Here is a 19,540-nt window from a genome sequence, read left to right on the forward strand (position 1 = left end):
AAACCACAGCAGTTTGGTTTGAACCCAAAACACAAAAGTCTCCTTTGTTTACTTTGTTTTACATAGTAATTAGATTTTCTTAGTTACATTTACTTGAGTAAGATTTTGGAAAATAACTTTTAGAAACATTTTTATACCTTGTACTTTTTACTGTAACTTGAGTATTGTTATAATGACGTAACTGTAAAAGTTGCTGTAGTTCTATTAAATATTAGCAGATTTTATAAAAGAATCCAAATAGGAACTGAATTCTCCTTTGATTTGTATATTTAGATTTAAATTGTGTCTGTCTGATTTTAGTAAACGCTTTGTATCAAACTCTAAATCATGGAACCATTTTTGATGTATAAAAAGTAATCAGCTTTCTGCTAAGTGATCTGGCTAAAACACTATAAATACTGGTTATCGATGCATTCTAACCATGTAGCAACATACCCACTGATGCATGGCTGATTTACTGCTAATCAGCTACATTTATTAGCTTAGAGACGTTAATTATGTCTGAGTGCAAATGGAGTTTAGAATAACTATTAATATCCAAACTGAAACTGATTGAACTAATTCAAACAAAATACCTGCAGTCCTTCTTTCATTACAGAACATCCATTTTAAAATAAAGGCTTTTTATAGATAAGAAGGTAATTCTTTCACTCTGTTGATTCAGGATTGAAGGTCTGGTGAAAGTCCAGAAGCTGAAGAAGCAAATGGAGCGTTTCAACGAGGTGGTGAACGGACTGAAGGAAGGGAAGCAGGAGATGGCCAAACAAGCTACAGAGCTGGCCAAAGCCGTAGACGCTCTGTTAGCGAAGATCAAGGTAGAAACTCCTCCATCTGGAACTAAGAACCAGCTTTTTGTGTCAATATCCAATGACGTTTATTGTATGTAAAACTAATACTTTAAAAGTGCACAAGAATAGATTTGTATTTCAGTTTCATGTTTGATTTCTCTCAAATCTCTGCTGGTTTGTGCTTCTTTTTCCCTGATTCTCTGTTTTTGATTGTTTTGTCCTCAATATCTTGGCTGTTTCTGACATCATGCATCTGACTCAGAATGTTTCCAATTTTTGACTTTTTAAAGTCACTTAAAGTCAATTTTACATTATAAATAGAAACTTTAAACTTGCTTAATAATTGTTCACATAGTGTATTTTAATTATTATCTGAAATTTGCACAATGTGTTAAATTTTTTCTTTTGTTGATGCTTAGATAATCAAGTTATTGATTGATGTATTTGAAGTGAGGCCTTAAAATGTCTGAAATTGATTTACTTTTTTAAGTAAATTGGCCTTTAATATGTTAATCAAAGGTCTTAAATTTTGTCTTTACAGGGCTTTTTCATCTCGTATATTTCATGTGTTTTTTTCAGTCAGGTAAAGGTTTAAAAGTCAGACGTCTTCATGCATTTGTGATTCAGAACAGTTGAGGCTAACGCTAACTAGCTGCTAACATACCCTTGCTAGCTAGCAAGCTTTTACAAAATTCATACATTTAGGTGGAAATATAGGTCTTAAATTTGATCCTTAATGGTCTTAAAAAGTCTTAAATTTGAGTTGGTGAAACCAGCATAAACCCTGAATATCTACATTAAACAGTTTGAGTTTCATAAACATATTTATTCATGGAAGACAAAGGTCATTTTTTTTCTTTAAGCCTCTCTGACTCATATTTATTTTATTTTCTGTACATGTGGAGATGCGGATGTAGACGAAGCCTTCATCCTTGTATAACACACCATAACCTTTTTTAAGTGTTTTGTGCCCTTTTCTCATTCTTTCTCTGAGAATCAATGTTTTCAATCACCTGAGGCGGAGAAAAGCTTGTGATAAAGACTCCAATAATTTAACTTATTGAATTTGTTTTGCTCAGTGATCAATCACAGTTGCTTAGGTAAATCCCAGCTCTCCCCATGCAATATGCACCTTTTGTTATTGAACCCTTAAGGTGCAGCAAATAATCAGAAACACGATTTCATGCTATTTGAATTTGGTGCTCAAAATTCTCCAGTAGCAATGATGCCATTTTTGTGCGCTGCGGCTTCCTGTATGTAATTACCAAATGTAATTATAGTGTTCATTGGTATCCTGATTGACACTAAGGAGCCACTGACCTGGTTTCTTACTCTCTCTCTCCACTCCAAACACTTTTTCCATCCTAACTGTTGATTTATTAGCATCCCTGCTGTCAAACACACGTTACTCTGAAGGTTCGGCAATTGCTGTTGGCGTGGCGTAAATAATGCATCAGATGCCAATGGCTGTCGTTCAGCCCTCTATACATCTGTCATCTCACCTCTTCATGACACAGTTAGAGACTCATCCTAATGAATCCCCACAATGCCTTGCAGATATTTAGAGGAACTGGACATCAAGCCTGCAAAGTGCAACTGACAGACTTACTGTCACTCTGTGTAACACATGGCCTCATGGGAAACATTGCTAATCAATACCACTATTATGATTGACCTCCGTGGTGTTTAGTCCTACAAATGCAAGATAACAGTGTTATGTCCTGTAATATTTGAGTTTAAAAATAAAAAATAAATAAAATTCTTGTAGAAATGGTTGATATGACTGAAAAATGTATCGCATTATAAGCCTTATAAGTCGATATTTACAATTATTGATTTTTTTTTCTTTGAAATATCTGAAAAACTCCCAACTGATGGCAGATCCTTCCTTGTTTTAACCACAGTTTTCACTTCTGTTCATTTTTAAATAAGCAACCTTAATCTGCTGCTGCGCAAGTTACTCAACAGGTTGTTGCTAGGTAACCAAAGAGTGAGTGTGTTGCTAGGTAACCAAAGAGTGAGTCAGTTAGTTGGAGCAGCAAAAGTCAATTTTTGAGATTGAAAAGTAAAACATTTGCTGGAAAAAAACTCAGAAATTTTGAGATTAATCTCAGAATTTATTCATTTATTTATTTATTTATTTATTTATTTATTTATTTATTTATTTATTTATTTATTCTTAGAAAAACTTACAAAATTTCAGAGTTAGGAAAATTTTGACTTTTGGAAATTTTCTAAGCTTCAAAAGTTGTAATTTTTCTACTTTTGAAACACAAGTTTTTTTCTAGATAATTTCTAAAAAATTTCTGACACAAAACGCTGTCAAAACACTACAAAAATGTGTTTTCCATTTAACAAAGTATTCTGCAGGAATTTTACAATCAGTGGACGAGCTAATTATACTTTATTTTTAGTTTTTATGTTTTCTGGCTCTGAAACATTTTGATTTTTAGCCTTCAAAACTGAATTCTTCTGATTTTGGCGTAGGTTTTTTTTTTTTTTATTTCCTGCTGCTTGTTTTGTAACCGTGACCTTTAATTTGTTCCTGTTTGACCTCCAGGCCACGGTGATGACCTGGAAGCAGATCGACACAGAGTACCAGGCGCTGGTGAAACGCTCCGAGCAGCTGCTCGCCTCCATGCAGAAGAAGAAACGGGAGGAGGAAGAGACGGAGAGACTGAAACACATCGAGGAGGAGATGCAGAAGGAGAGGAAGAGGAGGGAGGAGGAAGAGCAGCGACGTAAACAGGAGGAAGAGGACAGAAGGCTGTGAGTGGAAAAGATCTAAATATAACCGACTACATGTTTGTAAATCAATAATAAGTAAGTGATGGATTTGATTCTTTGCAATGAGAAAAACCTTTTGTTTCAACATTTTAGAAAAGCAGAGATGGAAGTGAAAAGAAAGCAGGAAGAGGAAGACAGGAAGAAGAGGAAGGAGGAGGAAAAAGTTATTCAGGTTTGAGATGTTTTTTCAACTTTGACTAAAAAGTTTCCATGCAATGCTGACAAAATTAATAAAAAATCAGATTAATTAGTTTTATTAATCCCCTGCTTCCAGCTTTTTCCTGGCCTCTTCTGCACAGCAGGGAGAATAAAACTAGTGAAGGAAACCTGTGGAGTTTAAATATTACTGTAATTATTACCAAATGTCTGGTACTCAAAGCAGCATCAGTAGCTTTACAGGAGCATGTTTATGGAGCTCAGTGGGCTCCAAACTTTCTGCCCTTAGAGCCAAAACTGTCGTGCTGCGAAAACTCGAGAGCCACATTATGTTTTTAAATTAAAACTGAGAAGATTTATCTCTCTCAATAACATGCCAGATAGACAATATTTTAGCAAAGAAAAGTAGCTTAATTTTTGTAGAAAAATGAATCTGTAAATCAGTCAGGTTTATTTGTAAAGCACATTTCAGCAACACGGCAGTTCAAAGGCCTTTATGTCGAGAAAACATTTCTAAAAATCTTAAACATGTATAGCCAGCAGGTGTGAAAACTAATAGTGAACATTGCATTTTGTCATCAGCACACATCAAATATGTTGGTTAATTTTCTATTTATTATGGTTCTAAACAGGCAGGTTTATAGCCTTGACTTAAAGGAACTCAGTGTTTCAGCTATTTCGCAGTTTTCTGGAAGTTTGTTCTAGATTTTAGGTGCATAGAAGCTGAATGCTGCTTCTCTAACCATTGTTGATCCAAAATATAAACCAGGTTTTTCACAATTTCTATGATGAATCTATTTTTAGGCTTTTGTTGGGGTAGATAAGATCGGCTTCACAATCGGCTGGTCACCAATCTCCCTCACAGCCCTCACAAAAATCTCAAAATGAATCTCAAATTCGCTCCATTCTTGAACTGAGAGGCCAGACAAAATCACCCAGAGGGCCTCAAACAGCCCCTGGGCCACAGTTTGAACCCCCCTGATGTAGAGGTGAGGTGTGTTCTGTGGTTTTTGTGTGCAGGCAGAACTGGACGCACAGTTGGCTCTGGAGCGCGAGGAGCAGGTCCAGCGCGCCGCCATGGTGGAGCAGGAGAGACGCGACCGCGAGTTGGCCATGAGGATCGCTCAGAGCGAGGCCGAGCTCATCAGCGAGGACGGCCAGGGCGACGCGGGCCTGCGCAGGTAGGCTCAGCCGACGCACGGCGCCGCGCGCACAACGCCCGCCCAGGCCCATCTGAGCGTGCAAAAGTTACTGACCTCTTCCTGTTGCTGTGTTTTTCCAGCGATGACTTCTTTTCAGGTCTTCCTATCTCTTCATCCTCAACCAGAGTCATGTAAGACACCTGAGCAGGTGGACCTAACGCCAGCCGTAGTCGCTCAATTAATCCTAGACTCTCTTAATCCCTGCTGTTGCACCACATCTCTCAGCTGCCTGAAATAAATACCAGATTATAATCCAGCAGTAAAACTTCTCCTCTATACTTGTTCAATCAAATTATTGAGGTTAATAATCAACATTATTGATGATTTGATGCTGATTTTTTGTCATTTATAATTATCTATCATATAATTGGTATATTTATGTTTAATTTTAATGAAAGTGAAATCAGAATATTGTTTATGATCATATTGTCTGATTGAACTGGTGGTAAAATCATGTCTTCAGGCTTTTTAGGACTTTCTAGTTATAAGATTTTTTACTTTGTATTTACTTTGGTCATGAATTGAATTCAAATCAAAAAGTACTTTATTTAACCCCATAGAGAAATTAGATGTTGTAATAATGATCCCAACAGTGCTGGCTCATTTCTGCAGATGCTAAATTAAGATTTTCATTTTTGTTTATATTACTAATTAACTGGAACCGCAGTCAGACTTCTGTGTGAACGGATTACGACCCCAAAGTGATCCGCATGCACAGAAGAAGAACGTCACGCAGCAGCATCTGTTTACAGAAATACCAACGGCCGCCGCCGCCGCCTGTGGATGGATTTTATAGTTTATTCAGCAAAGAGAGCTGACGGCACCGTCACAAGATCACAAATAAAGCTGATGAAAAGAAACAGCAACGGCCTTTTGTGGAGCATCGACTTCTGCAGAGAAGTGTGTCTGGATGTGATGCACTCCACTGACAGACTTCTTTCATAATTTCATAATTATCATTTTCAGCCTTTGTTTACATCCTGATTTGCCACATCTAGCTTCTTCTGGAGCAGAATTATGATGCATGTCTCTTGTCATTTACTTGAAAGTCAGATAAAATACATTCAGACTGCAGATGCTTTGAAAACAGTCAAATCCAGTTTAGGTCCATATACATATAAGTGGCACAAATCAGATTTTTTTTTTCAGGTTGAAAAAAAAAATGAGGTAGTCATTGTTCAAATAATAACTACCTCATAAAATGACTACCTAATTCTCCTAATATTACAACTTTATTCTTGTAATAAAAATAAAATCTTATCCTGGGTCTAGTGTAGAGTTGAATTCAAAATCCAAACAAATAAAAGCTGTAAAACATGTTTTTGAAACAAGATGGCCACCGTGGGCGTGCTGACATCGCTCTGAACTATGAAAACAATCCCAATCAATCTGAACTAAATCTTCAAAACCCCAAAAATCGCTCAGCCATACGCCAGGGTTAAACACAAAATGTTTTTATGATTCAGCTGATCCTTGACAGCAATCGGATGTTTTGCAGATCATATTTAAATCTGCGTTGCCTGTGAACAGAGGAGAGCGTTTGTGCAGCAGAAATATGCAGACGGCTCTCGGAGAAGATCTCTCTTCCGCTCGTTCTCTTCAGCCAGGAGTTTTCCCTTTAGCCTGCTGCCAGGAGCAAAGAGCTGGCCGTTCCTCCACTTCCACTTCTCCCTGCGACAAAATTAAGGCTTCTTTTCACATTTACAACCATTCCACTCAGGCACAAGTCGCAGCCGGAATGACAATGATCCCAAATCCGTTTCATCTTTCCAGTCAGTAAGATTTCTAAAAGATAATCCAATGATTCATAGATTAGCAGCCAGAGACACTATGCTGACTGTAATTAGCAGAGGCAAATCCCTTCGTTCCCATTATGGCATTAGCTGGTTCCACTCAGCAGGAGGGCTGCAGACACGAGATCAGAACAGAGCAATCTGTTAAGTTGCTGAAATTACATCTGGTGCTATTAATCTGATTTATATAAAAGCACTGCGTCTTTTGCCTCGCTTTTCTTTTTTCTGTGTTCTGCAGAATAGAAATACAAAACAAGAATAGAAGAGAAACTGCTTTTACTGTCCAATTCAGGAGCGTCAGGTGTAAAGGTTCACACAAAGACAAAAAACGTATATAAGAAACAAGAATAACAATAACAACGATAATAATAACAACAAGGATAATAATAATAATATATTTCAAATTCTGCGATCTGAGTTGGATGTTTACTGAACTATTTATTATACAATCCAGAAAAAAAACAGCTGAAATGTTATTTAAACTAAAGTAAGAACAGAGTGGATTGTATGTTAAAGGGGCAGTGTTGAGTAAAATCAACTTTTTGAGCTTTACCTCATGTCATATTATTCCCTCATCAGAAACAAACCTGGAATTTTGCTTTGATTCTTCCAAGCATGTTTGAGAAATCCTTTAATCTCCATGGCAACCAGCCGTCTCTGCAGCTCATTTCCACCAGAGAAATGCTGTTTATTTATGTCATTTGTCATCAAAAAGCTGTGCAGAACGCCTGGGTGGACCTAGCCCCGCCTTCGAGACGCAGCTCCACCTCTCAGCTGCAGTTTCCAAACTACTGAGCTTCTACCTCACAGAACAGCCACTCTGCCCCTTCAGACTAGCCAGCAGCAATTAGCAAACACTTGGTGGAACATTTCCTCCGCTGGGCTCATTATAGGAACCACTCCTCAGTGAAAAGCTGATTAAAATGTTGTTAAAGGGTTAATAAAGGAGCCATGTTGTAATGACTTCCTGAAGGCAGCGTTTCAGAAAGAGCAGGAGTTTTTTTAAAGAGACAGAGGCCCAATTTTGAAGTCAAATTTATTTCAAGTCATATTTGATGTATGACTATTATGTACTACTTTAACTGCACTGAATTATTTTCTTAATCAATCACCTTAGTGACATGCAAAACATTTACTTTTTCTCTACTAATCTCACCTTTCCCAACTTACCTGTCTGCACCTACAGGTTCTGTTTCACCTTTCTCACACACCTTCGTCTGTTCCTAACCACAGGGGTGCTCAGGTGCAGGCGACCAAAGCTGCTGCCGGCGTGAAAAAGTACGATCTCAGCAAGTGGAAGTATGCTGAGCTGAGAGATGTCATCAACACTTCCTGTGGTGAGAATCCTGTTCAGCTCTCAAACCTCCATTACCAGCAGATTTAGGTGTGAGAGCTGTTAATGAAATTTATATTTTCCCTCCTTCATTCCCAACCTGCTTGCAGTTTTCAGGCACCATGTTAAGTAATTCAGCACCAGCTCATATTTGGCGCTTAATAATAACCAAATTCATTCAGCGCCATCTTTCTACATCTGTTTGATGGTTTGTTTTTTTAGTTGCCAAAGTGTCTGTTGATCATCTTCGACTCCAGCTGTGAACACGATGTCTTGCCTAAAAAGACATCAAAAGAGCAAAGTTGAGGATTTTCTTGCATCTGCTGCTCATTTCTGTGTCTTCGTGATGAGGAGAGGAAACTGTTTCCTTAGTAAAAGGATTGTTAATGTTTCCTTTTCAGTCTGAGGCAACATGAAAAGCCGACAACTTTTGGCTGATTTACACATTGATGCTTCTCTTCATGCTAAACTCTCATCAGGCCTCGACTTTCCAAGGACATCTGGATAATTATCCACAATGGTGTCGATGATGTTTCACAAGTACCTCATTAGAAATGTGGCAGATTCTCATCATTACCTTATTTATTAATTCATTTCAATGCATTGATCATTTGTCCTCAGAATCTAAGTGAAATCATTACCTACAAAAGTATTCATATCAGCAGAACCTTTTCACAAACTTTAACATAATTCCATCTAAATTTTTACACCAATGCAATGTAAAGTGCATTTTATTAAACAAGTAAAAATATGAAGAATATTAATTTGCGTTTACTTCGCTGAGTCAAAACTTTGTAGAAACACTTTTCACAATAATTTTAGCTGTGAACGTTTGAAGGTTTAATGTTAATGAATTAATGAAAAATGACAATATTGATCTGGTAATGATTTTATGAGTGGCATTACTAACAAGTAAATCTACAATAAATCAGAAGAATTTGAAATAATATGAGTTAATACAACATTTTGTTTCCTTTTTGGGTCAATAAAGTCTTTTTAGGTTAAAATACATTTGTTTAAGACATCAATTCCTGAATTAAACATTTTTCTGGCAACCATACAGTTTATGTGTGATAAGGTAGTGCAAGTAAATAAGTTTGTTTTCTTCCCATTCTGTATTAAAAGGGGAAATCCCACAGCATGACGCTGCCACCACCATGTTCCATTAAGTGTGTTTAAGGTTCTCCCACTTCGTTTCCCACGCAGGTTAAAACTTTAGTTTTTTAGTAAATGTTTTATGAATTTTCTTTCAACGATGTCTTTCTTCATGGAGGCCATATTTTTAAAGTAACAATAAAAGGCCAGTTAGGTTTGTGTTTGTAATATGACAAACTATGTTAAAGAAGATATTTTACACTTAGACTCATTCTGCAGGCAGCTAACTTTGGCATATTTTGGGAATTTTGTTGCTGTGAAACAAACCAGCTGAAACTTATTTCAATCTGCAAACTAATCTAATGATCAGCAAGAGACCAAATCTGGGAGAATTTATTCTGTTGTATTTTGATTTGCTTTTTAAATGCATCACTTTAAAAATCCATTGAGGTAGAAGATTAACCTGAAGATCTTGAATATTTTCTAGACAATAGATCCCAGCCTATCCTTTTAAATGTAAATATTTCTGTGAGTTTTAACAAACTTTTCTTTGTTTTGAAAGACATTGAGCTGCTGGCGGCCTGCAGAGAGGAGTTCCACCGTCGTCTGAAGGTTTATCACTCCTGGAAGTCCAAGAACAAGAAACAAAATGATGATGGGAGCGACATGAGGGTTCCTAAATCTATCACTGACTATGGTTGGTAAACAGCATTACTGTTCCTGTCTCCTTGTTGCTCTGGTTGTACTTATAGTAGCAGGAAAAATAATCTGGTTATAGTAAACGGCTCATAAACCTGAGCAGCTCTCATAGATTTTTTTCTTGCTTTTTGATTTTCACAACATCTACTTCATCTTTACAGATGGACACCTTGGTGCAGTAGGTTGAATATTTTAAAAGGATTTCCTCAATGGACAGATTAAACCCATATTTTATTTTTAATTTGGCTTTAATAAAACCAGAAAGAAGATCAATACTGCTAAGCTGCACCATTATGCAGATGACACTCTGCTTTCCTCTATTGGCTCTAATAAAGTTATTCTCAGTTTTAAACCTTATTTAAGTTAAAGTTATTAAAAGCATTGGGAACAATATTTCCACAGTTGAAGTGCATCTTAATGCAGATGACACCACAGTTTACTCTAAAGCTTGTCAATATTGTGATATAGGTTATAGCTGCCCAGGCTTTTAAAAAGGAATCCCTCAAGGCTCAATTTTAGGCCACATTTTGGTTGTAGATTTGGGTCAATAATATTAAGAGGAAAGTTCACCTGTATGCAGATGACACCCTACTTTACTCCACTGACTCTACTACCAGGTAGTCAGGCTTCAGACTGTCTTTCAGCCGTAAAACAACCAAGATCTCAATGTGATTGTTACCAGAAAAGATACTCACTTGTGTCAAAATCGATGCAAACTGATCATTTCAATTTTGCCCAAACTATCACATTTTGTCCGATAGCAGTCAGTGGAGTTGCTGCTGAAGGGTTTACACTCTAACATGGCGAGTTTAGCCAGAATAAAAATATGGGACCATCTTTAGCTGACAAGGCTAACACCATAGCATTGTTTTGTAGATTCTTTCCATATGACGGACAGACAAAAACCAATGTCACATGCTAGTTGTGCTAACATTAAAAGCTAATGCTATGATGCTAATGTTTGAGAGCGACTTTAAAATGTCAGTAAAGCTCCTGGATCCGACATACCGTGACACAGTAAACCTCCCAGACAACGTAAGCTAACACCGTCTGTTTAAATATTAACTTTGTGGACTTAAGGAGATTAAAATTTTGTTATATTGAAATAAACTATTTTTTTATCTTTACTCTAAAGAATCTTTTTCCTTCAAAAAAATGTAGTTGCAGTATTGAAAAAGTGATTCCTTTAAGATGAAAACATATGATCCAAAATTTCCTCTCAAATCTCAGATAATGCTAGTTTTTCTACTTTTAGAGTAAACCTTATTGAAAACCTGAATGCTAAATAGCTGAATATTTGGATGGATGACAGCCTCCCTTTTGCAGTTCATAGTAATCATTTTTTAAAAAGCCAAAGGCTAAGCTGTGCTTTTATTGTCAAAGTAGGAAAATTCCTGTTTTATCAGTGAATAAAAAGCTTTTTCAGGCTACATTTGTGACATAAAGTATAAATCTCTCCTTTTTATGTTTAATAATCCTTGTTATTAAAAAAAAATCAGCAGCACCGAAATACTTTAAAATACCAAACCAAAGTTCTCTTTTTAAAGAACTTTTAAATATTATTCTTTGATTCATATCAGACCAGGCAGCTTGAATTTCCTCTGGATTTTACATTTGTTATTCAAATGATTGAACTGCAGCTGAGCAGAACCCGGCTCCTCCAACTCCGGCCCAGCATCAGGAAGTCGCCATGAACCGCCAGCAGCGATACTTTCGGATTCCTTTCATCCGACCCGCTGACCAGTACAAGGACCCGCAGAATAAAAAGAAGGGCTGGTGGTACGCCCACTTCGATGGGCCGTGGATAGCCAGACAGATGGAGCTGCATCCAGACAAACAGCCCATTGTGTTGGTCGCAGGTGAGTCATCAGCTCGCTCTTTGTCATGTTTCCTCAAAAGGCTTTGTTTTAGGAAAATCATTTCATACACACAAAGGAAATTTAATCATGTTTGGTCACTGATGCTGAAAAATTATATGAAAGAAAATTAAAGTCTTCAAAAAAATCTGTAGAAAAGATGTTTGTAGTTTTTCTTTAATTAAATCCCCAAGTAGTTCTAAATATGCAAAAAGTATTTTTTTAGAACTTTATTTGTATCTCTGTCAGTTCATCTCTTTCCTAACTACGAAGCTCCAATACGTTTCATGAAACTAATGAATTAAAATATAAATTAAAAACTTATTAAAATCTAAAAATTTAATTTAAAAATCATTTGATATAGAGTGAATACACTCAGATTGATATATTTTAAATGTTTGTTCTTGTTCATTTGGATGATTCTGGCTTACAGCTGATAGAAACCAACAATTGATTGTAGCAAAAAAGTGTAAATATTACATCAGAATAATAAACAGTTCAGAAATTTGAGCTTAGACTTGGTTGGGGCTCCTTTTGCATGAATTACTGTATCAATGCAGCACGGCATGATACAGTAATACATGCCGAACCTCAGGAGGTTCTGTATGCACTGTACAATGGCTGTTGGAAAAGATGAGTGTTTTGTTGTTGACTTACACTGCAGAAACCATTTGCTGTGTTCCTGTTGGTTGTGCAGGAGGTTCCACTTCTGCTTTTCAAAGATGTACAGTTGTAATTACGCATCTGTTTGCAGCCATTTTTCATGTGTGAGTGTAAATGTTGAGTTGGGGGCGTGGCCAGCAGCAGCTTATTTGGATTTAAAGCAACAGAGACCCTAAAACAGCTGAAAATAGGTAGATAATGAGATCCAAGAATCATTTTGTACAAAAAATGTAACGTAGGATGTTTTGTTGCCCATAATCTCTCCTAATCTGTCCAAGGACTTATAATAGATCACTTTTAATTGAGAGGTTTATACTTAGTAATTCAGTCATCATGTTCTCATTTATCAAGTTGTTTTTTTCTTAATATTTAGCGCTGGCCGTAAATCTCTCTGCTTTCTCGCCCTCCTTCATCATGAAGGTAAAGACGACATGGAGATGTGTGAGCTGAGTCTGGAGGAGACGGGTCTGACCAGGAAGCGGGGCGCTGAGATCCTGCCCAGGCAGTTTGAGGAGATCTGGGAGCGCTGCGACGGGATCCAGTACCTGAAGAGGGCGATAGAGAACAAGCAGGCTCGGCCAACGTACGCCACCGCCATGCTGCAGAGTCTCCTCAAGTGAAAACATGCTTCTGCGTGAGCAGTTCACTGTCTCTGCGCTTTGTGGGAAATTAGGAAATAACGTGCAAAGATGCTCCCTGTTCATCTCTAAATGCTCACTTGATAGCAATTCTTATACTGATTTAATTTTCTATTTTTTATTAATTTGCAGTGCAACAGTTTAATTTAGTAGCGTTAGCAAACTGGTTGTTTTCTGAAATCTATGCAGAAATTCAGAATCCCACTTTGAGGCCTTAAAATTGCAATAAAGTTGCACCACAGACGTCTTAACTGGTTCATCCTCTGTAGCTGTAAACTTAAAACCCAAACAGTGACACCAAATTAGAGCTTTTACTGTCTTATGATGCCATAAAATTCATGCTTTATGGTTTTTGTGACTATAACCAAGGACAGTCACCATTTACACCAAGATACATGATGTCATAAGTTTTTAGCAAAGTCAGAATCCAATTCTTATTCTTCAAACAAGCTCATGCCGACTGAATTAGACCATTCTAATATTTTATGTTGTCAGTTATGGGAGATTTCACGTAATGTTGCCTGTAAAGAATAGAAAGTCATTTGTTCTCCTGGCTGCTCTCAATCTGCCTCTGGAGTCTTTTTTATTGTTACTCATTTGATATGGAAGAGGGAAATGTTTTCATGTTTGCAGTCTTGTGCATACAGGGTTGTTTTACAGCTAATAATGTTGGTGTTTGTGTTATGTTTTGTTTTTTCTCAATGGTTAAACAAATATTTTACCTGAAAAAAATCCCAAAATCTGAGTTATGAAACTGAGCTTGATGGCCTTTTCTCTGGAAAAACTGTAGAAAATAAACATTTCTGAAAAATTCCCAGATGATTTCTGTCTTTTGGTTCTATCAAGATTTTTGGTTTTGAAATTACAGCAGCAGTTCATAATTAATATTTTTAGATGAGTGGGTAAATGTGTTGTTCTGTGTAACTGTCACATAAAAGCTGTTAGAGGTTTTATACTTATGAAGTATAACAGATTTTCACACGAGCATCTAAAGAAAATGTAGCTAAATAAATTTAAATATTTAATTTCATTTAAATATTAAGTTGTGGGTTTTTTATTTGAAAGGTTTGCTTCACACCTTTTTTTCTTCCACTTAATTTTCCATTAATATGCTTGAACAGAGCACTATGAACAGCTATTGTCTTGATGTGACCTTTTGTGGCTTATCCCATTTTGAACATTTTTGAAATTGTCAGAAAATAAATTCATAAAATATTATTTCAGCTTTTAACTAAATTGCTTCCACTATAAATTCTAACATCAGATTTAAAAGTAGTATTTACTCCTTGACCTCCATATTTTATCTTCCATTAGACACTTTAATCATATTGTTTTGCTTTTGCAAAGTTCAGTATTATAATTATTTTTTTTCAATTAAATTGATTCTCCAAAAATGTGTGCAGTTGCATCTAAATACAGATTAAACTGACAGAAAACATGCAGTTTGTTTGTCTAAAACTCTTTATTTTATTTGCTTTACATGAAAAATGTATAAAAATATGTCCAGATCAAATGGTTATCGATAAGTTTGCGAATGGGAGTGTCAGTAGCTCTTACAGTACATTCTCTTTTTGGGACACAAAAAACGTCAAAAACAAAATATATTACTTTATCTACACATACAGTGAGATACAGCCATGTGCATCTTCCAGTAAATAATAAATACCTCATTGTGAGGAAAGAGCAACCTTTGCCAAGCGTATACAGGAAATGTTCCTACCATTTATGACGCGTAATAAATATTAGTTCCCCTCAAGCGCAGCCTCATCCGCAGAGCTCTCTGTCTAACACTATGAACACTATGCAGAGTGAAACTGCAGCGTTTTTTCCTGCTTCGCTCCAGATCAGGTGTTATCAGAGAACCGTGACTTCGAAACAGTCGCTGTCTGGCGCCCGGAGCAGGCAGCACCTCCCGTACTCACTGGACAGTCGCCACGTCTGGAGGAAACCAGATGCAAAGAGTCAGTTTGCATCTGAAACGCTCTGCAATCATCATTCATATGGGAGACGGAGATTTCCACACAGAAATTACAAAAGCTTGAAATCACAAGCTCTTCATTTGGAAAGTGTTTTCCATTGTGCAACAGTTGTTAGGATTGTTTTTGTTTTGTTAAAACTGCAGCAGGTGACTTTGTTCTTTTTTTTTTCAAAATCAGTTTTTTACATATTTATTAAATCTGTTGCCATATAGTGACAGTTTGAGACACAGTGTGAAAGATCGATCTCCTCCACCTCCCTGAGCTGCTATTCCTATCTGGAGAAATGCATCACTCCCAACCAAAAATAACCAATCAGAGCCAGGAGGCGGGTCTTAGCGCTATCAATCAACCTCATGTACTTGCTGGTAAATATGTTAATGAGGGAAAAACAACTTATCACTAAAGTAAAACTGTCGTTGGTAGCGATGCTAACTAGCCTTAGCATTTATGACAGACTATGCTAGTTGCAGCAATGATGATTTAAGTGACTGACAGCGCTAAGGCCCGCCTCCTGGCTCTGATTGGTTGTTTCTAGTTAACACTGGGAGGAGGCAGAGGAACTCGATTTTTTCACAGATTAACCACCTCATACCAAACCGTCACGACATGGAGACGTAAACAAAGTATTTTAAAAAAGGTTACTGCAGCTTTAAGGGAAAACTTTGATCACAAAAACGCTGCAGTGATTCTGGTTGGTGAGTAAAATTATCACTGATGATAGTTTTGATGGACATTTACCTTTGCAGGCGTCAAACAGCTGGAAAATATTTCGTCAAGTTATTTATACTTTGCAAAATGATTTTCAACTACAGTGAAAACTAAAAACAGGTATAAGTTTTAAATTATTTCATCACATTCATTTGAGAAACATGGCAAATTACAAAAAACATTTTTGAACCGACAGAATAAATGCATAATTGTGAAGCAGAAGAAAAAAGCTACATTACTTATTTCTAAATAAAACATTTAAAACGGGGTAGATATTACATGTATTCAGTTCACATGTGACAATAATCTGGAGAAACAGTTACAGCTACAGGTCAAAGTTCAACTTCAACCCTTCATCCAACCCTAATGTCAACCATCCATCCAAAATAATCCTAGTTTTGTGTTTAATAACAACAACACAATTGAGAAATTGTGTTTTTTTGATATTAGTGGAATACTGATGATTTGTGCGCCTTGGTAATGGAATCACAGATAATGTGTAGAGCTGAAAACCTTCACAAGGAACTTTAATAAAAAATAACCTCCAGATTCGCAGACACATTTAGAGCAAAGCAGTTCATGCCAGTCTTACCTCGCTGCGTGGCAAACTGTGATGGAAACCCACCATGTCTGACACTAACTTTTCTGATCTCGTTGTGTAGAGTTGTCTGGGGATCTGCAGAGAAGAGACACATTTTAACGTTTTTCCTTCTAAATAAAGATGATTAAAGCAAAGATTTTACACAAATCTACCCCAAATTCAAATAGTGATGAAATTCATCAACATTAAGGACTTAAAACAAGCTTCTATATTATATAAGTTACTTATATGTTAGTTTTGTCTTATTTAAAATATATTAAGGTATTTGCACTAGAAAATAAACCAAAAACATTTGGAAAGATTTTGTGTTTTTGCAGTGGAAGTAAATCTACTCAGCAGGAGTGTCCAAACATTTTCTAACAGCCAAAATCAACTCAAACATACAAAAAACAAAATATTTTCCAAAAACTAAAATCACAAAAACTTTTACTGCTCAACAATAAATCTAGCATGAAAATATTTTAATTAAACAAAGAAAATAGATTATTTTTGTATCTCAAAATTCAAAAGGTTTCACATGAAAACATTTATTTTGGCTCAATTGAAGAAAACTGATTTTATCTTTTTATCTGAAAAGTTTAATAATGTAATTAGTCGGTGTTCCTATCTAACATGAAGTTAAAGAGAAAGCAGAAAGTTTGGTGATTAAAAGATTAATACTTTGAAGGGATGTAACGATTCGACTACCTTGATTATTAAAACTCCTCGAAGTTTCACTCAATTATGTTTTATTACTTAGCACCAGGTGCTCTGGCTGGACAATTATTAAAATATTTTAATGTAAACTCATAAAATATCATTTCAGCTTTAGTAGGATCCAAATATTTTATGTTGTGAGAAAAATATGAACCTGTGGGACAAATTTGACTGTCTGGCTGCACTTTGGACACCCCTGTTCTACAGCAAATGCCTCTGAGGTCAAAGGTGAAATCTACAAAGCAGAGTTAAAGGTGTGAGGACGAGCGGCTCAGAGCAGCAAACCGAGCCAACCTGAGGCGTTTTCCTGCTCTGTAGATTTGAGGTTAGTGTTTAGTCAGGTTAGGTTTTCATGCCGATCCTCTCGCTGTACCTCGATACTCAGGTGTATATTTTCAACCGAGGCAAAATGTTCCTGCTCAGACTGCGAAGAGGCAGAGCTTGAGGGACACGGCAGAGTGGAAACATGAGTTAAGACACCGTCATCATTCTCAAAAACCGGGTTCTCCCTCAAAGTGTTCTCAAAGGCATACGGTGCATGGGTGTGCCTGCGATGCAAACGCACACAAACGCATTTACAGCAGTGCCGACGCCCTGAGAACAAGGATGAGTTATGCAAAGCGAATGCAAAGCAAGGTTCTGACTTACACCAGAGCCACGGCCTTCCTGGTCCTTATGCACTTCTTGTTGATGAATATTAAAATGCCGATGACGGCGCAAACCAGGCAGAGGCTCCCCAGCAGGCAGGTGGTAATCAGAGCCGGGTCCAGAGGCACCGACACCAGCTCGCTGCAGCGCGCGCCGTGGTAGTGCCAGTATTTACCTGCAGGGCATCTGAAACAAAGAACAGAATGAAACCCCAGACACTTTCCTGAAGAAAAGAAAATTAATAGTTTACCGTTTCTTTCTCTGCAGGAGTGATTCAAAAACAATTTAGCACTTCCAGTTCTGAAAGCAAATGTTTATGAATAAATCCCCCAGAGCGCAGAGTCGACTCAGACGACATGCATTTCAATTTACCCCTGCAATCTATCATTTACATGCTGTATTTCCAAAAGTTTTAATGCAATGTGCAATAAATACTGAAACAATTTGTACATCAGGTAAAGGTGGATCTGTTCAGTCTAATTCTGTGCTTTATTATTCATTTTAGTAACACTTTTAATAAAACTTTTAATGAAACTGTGCATTAAACATGTCATCATTTACCAAATAACACTTCATGACAACAGTCCAACATCCATGAAGACTCCTTCATGTTTATAACATTGGCATGTCAGATATGGACGTCCATTCAAACAACGTGTTACCGTTATTTTAAGTTATATTTAGAATCCCTGTAGGAAAATTTCTGAGTTTAAAAGTCAAAAGTTTTGGATGTTCGAAACTCAAAAATTTCTGAGACCAATATCAGAATGTTTGGTGGAAATTAACTTTTTTTATACATGAATACAATGACCCTGAAACGTCTTTACAGTACAGGTAGAAATAATATATTATTTACATTACAGCGTCTGAAAATTAAACAATGTTCCTCAGTTTATGCCAGAGGAGGCCAAAGTTTTGGACCAAAATAAAAAAGTCAAATTTACTTGCATGACAATAAAAATAAAAAGAAAGATTAAAATAAAATCAACCAATTAAAGTTGTTTTTTGTAGAAAATGGAGGCTATTCTTTGGAGATCCTAAACCTCAAAATGACTTTGTACATTTTAAATGCAAAAATGTGCAAAGTCATTTGCACATTTATTTAGTTTTTTAATTTTCGGGGGCTTTAATAAACAAATGTATTCTGTTATAAGAAAAAAGAGTTGAGTCACTTTCTTTAAAACACTTGTTATATTTACCCAGGTTTAATAAATTAAATAAAAGCAGAGTGAAAAAAACTTTACTTTTTCTATTCAAATCAATTTTAATTCAAGAATATTTTACTGAACCCAAAGGGAATTTAAATAATTTGCCCAGTTTGCATCCTCCGCTGGGAAGAACAGGACAAATTTGCATCGCTCATGAACTGAAGTTGGGGGCCACCAATGGCCCGGGGCCGCTGTTTGAACACCCCTGGTTTGTGCGTACCTGCAGGTGACTCCGTGGCCGGGGATTATCTCACACGCGCCTCCGTTCAGGCAGTAGTCCGGCTGCAGGGAGCAGGCGTCCCGGCAGGGCCGGCCGTCCACCGCGCTGTAGCCGGGATCACACAGGCACTCGGCCTCGCCGCTCCAGCTGTTCACCACGCAGCGGGAAAACTCGTTGCAGGCCAGGAACTTACACGGATCTGCTTGGTCAGCTGAAGCCAGCGAAGCGGAGATGAAAGCAGGAGCAGAGAGGCGCCGGGTAGCATTAATGAGGAGGAGAGCTTACACAGCGTTCTGATCCATCTCACAAAGCAGCATTTCAATGAGAATACAAACCATCACACAAGAAAAGGAAGAACCTGAAGTCAACCACTTTCTGTTTAAAGCTAACCTCTATAGCAGGGGTGTCTAACTCAATTTCACGGGCCACATTGACGGTACAAATCAGGAGGGCATCCCTGCTAAAACACC

At 37.1% G+C, this 19,540-nt stretch overlaps 2 protein-coding genes across 2 annotated transcripts in view; one reads left to right on the plus strand and one right to left on the minus strand.

The window, feature by feature from the left end:
* Positions 1-13,825, plus strand: part of LOC106941339 (unconventional myosin-VI-like) — a 29,836-nt gene extending 16,011 nt beyond the window's left edge. Inside the window, exons 16-24 of the mRNA XM_015024323.1 lie at positions 665-815; positions 3,349-3,557; positions 3,669-3,747; positions 4,752-4,912; positions 5,014-5,064; positions 7,960-8,063; positions 9,717-9,851; positions 11,494-11,712; positions 12,793-13,825. Of these exons, the coding sequence (XP_014879809.1) occupies positions 665-815; positions 3,349-3,557; positions 3,669-3,747; positions 4,752-4,912; positions 5,014-5,064; positions 7,960-8,063; positions 9,717-9,851; positions 11,494-11,712; positions 12,793-12,992 (1,309 nt within the window). The 3' untranslated portion in view covers positions 12,993-13,825. The remainder of the gene's footprint in view (positions 1-664; positions 816-3,348; positions 3,558-3,668; positions 3,748-4,751; positions 4,913-5,013; positions 5,065-7,959; positions 8,064-9,716; positions 9,852-11,493; positions 11,713-12,792) is intronic.
* Positions 13,826-14,459: 634 nt separating this feature from the next.
* Positions 14,460-19,350, minus strand: LOC106941340 (interphotoreceptor matrix proteoglycan 2-like; the record flags this gene model as incomplete). Its single annotated transcript, XM_015024324.1, has 6 exons — positions 14,460-14,948; positions 15,728-15,746; positions 16,290-16,373; positions 17,368-17,542; positions 17,643-17,828; positions 19,071-19,350. Coding segments are annotated over 6 exons (764 nt in total), but the record flags the coding sequence as incomplete, so codon positions are not given.
* Between the last annotated feature and the right edge of the window lie 190 nt (positions 19,351-19,540).

This window comes from Poecilia latipinna, unplaced genomic scaffold, assembly GCF_001443285.1.
Source record: "Poecilia latipinna isolate Pla-1442-1.1 unplaced genomic scaffold, P_latipinna-1.0 Scaffold3617, whole genome shotgun sequence".
Taxonomy (NCBI): Eukaryota; Metazoa; Chordata; class Actinopteri; order Cyprinodontiformes; family Poeciliidae; genus Poecilia; species Poecilia latipinna.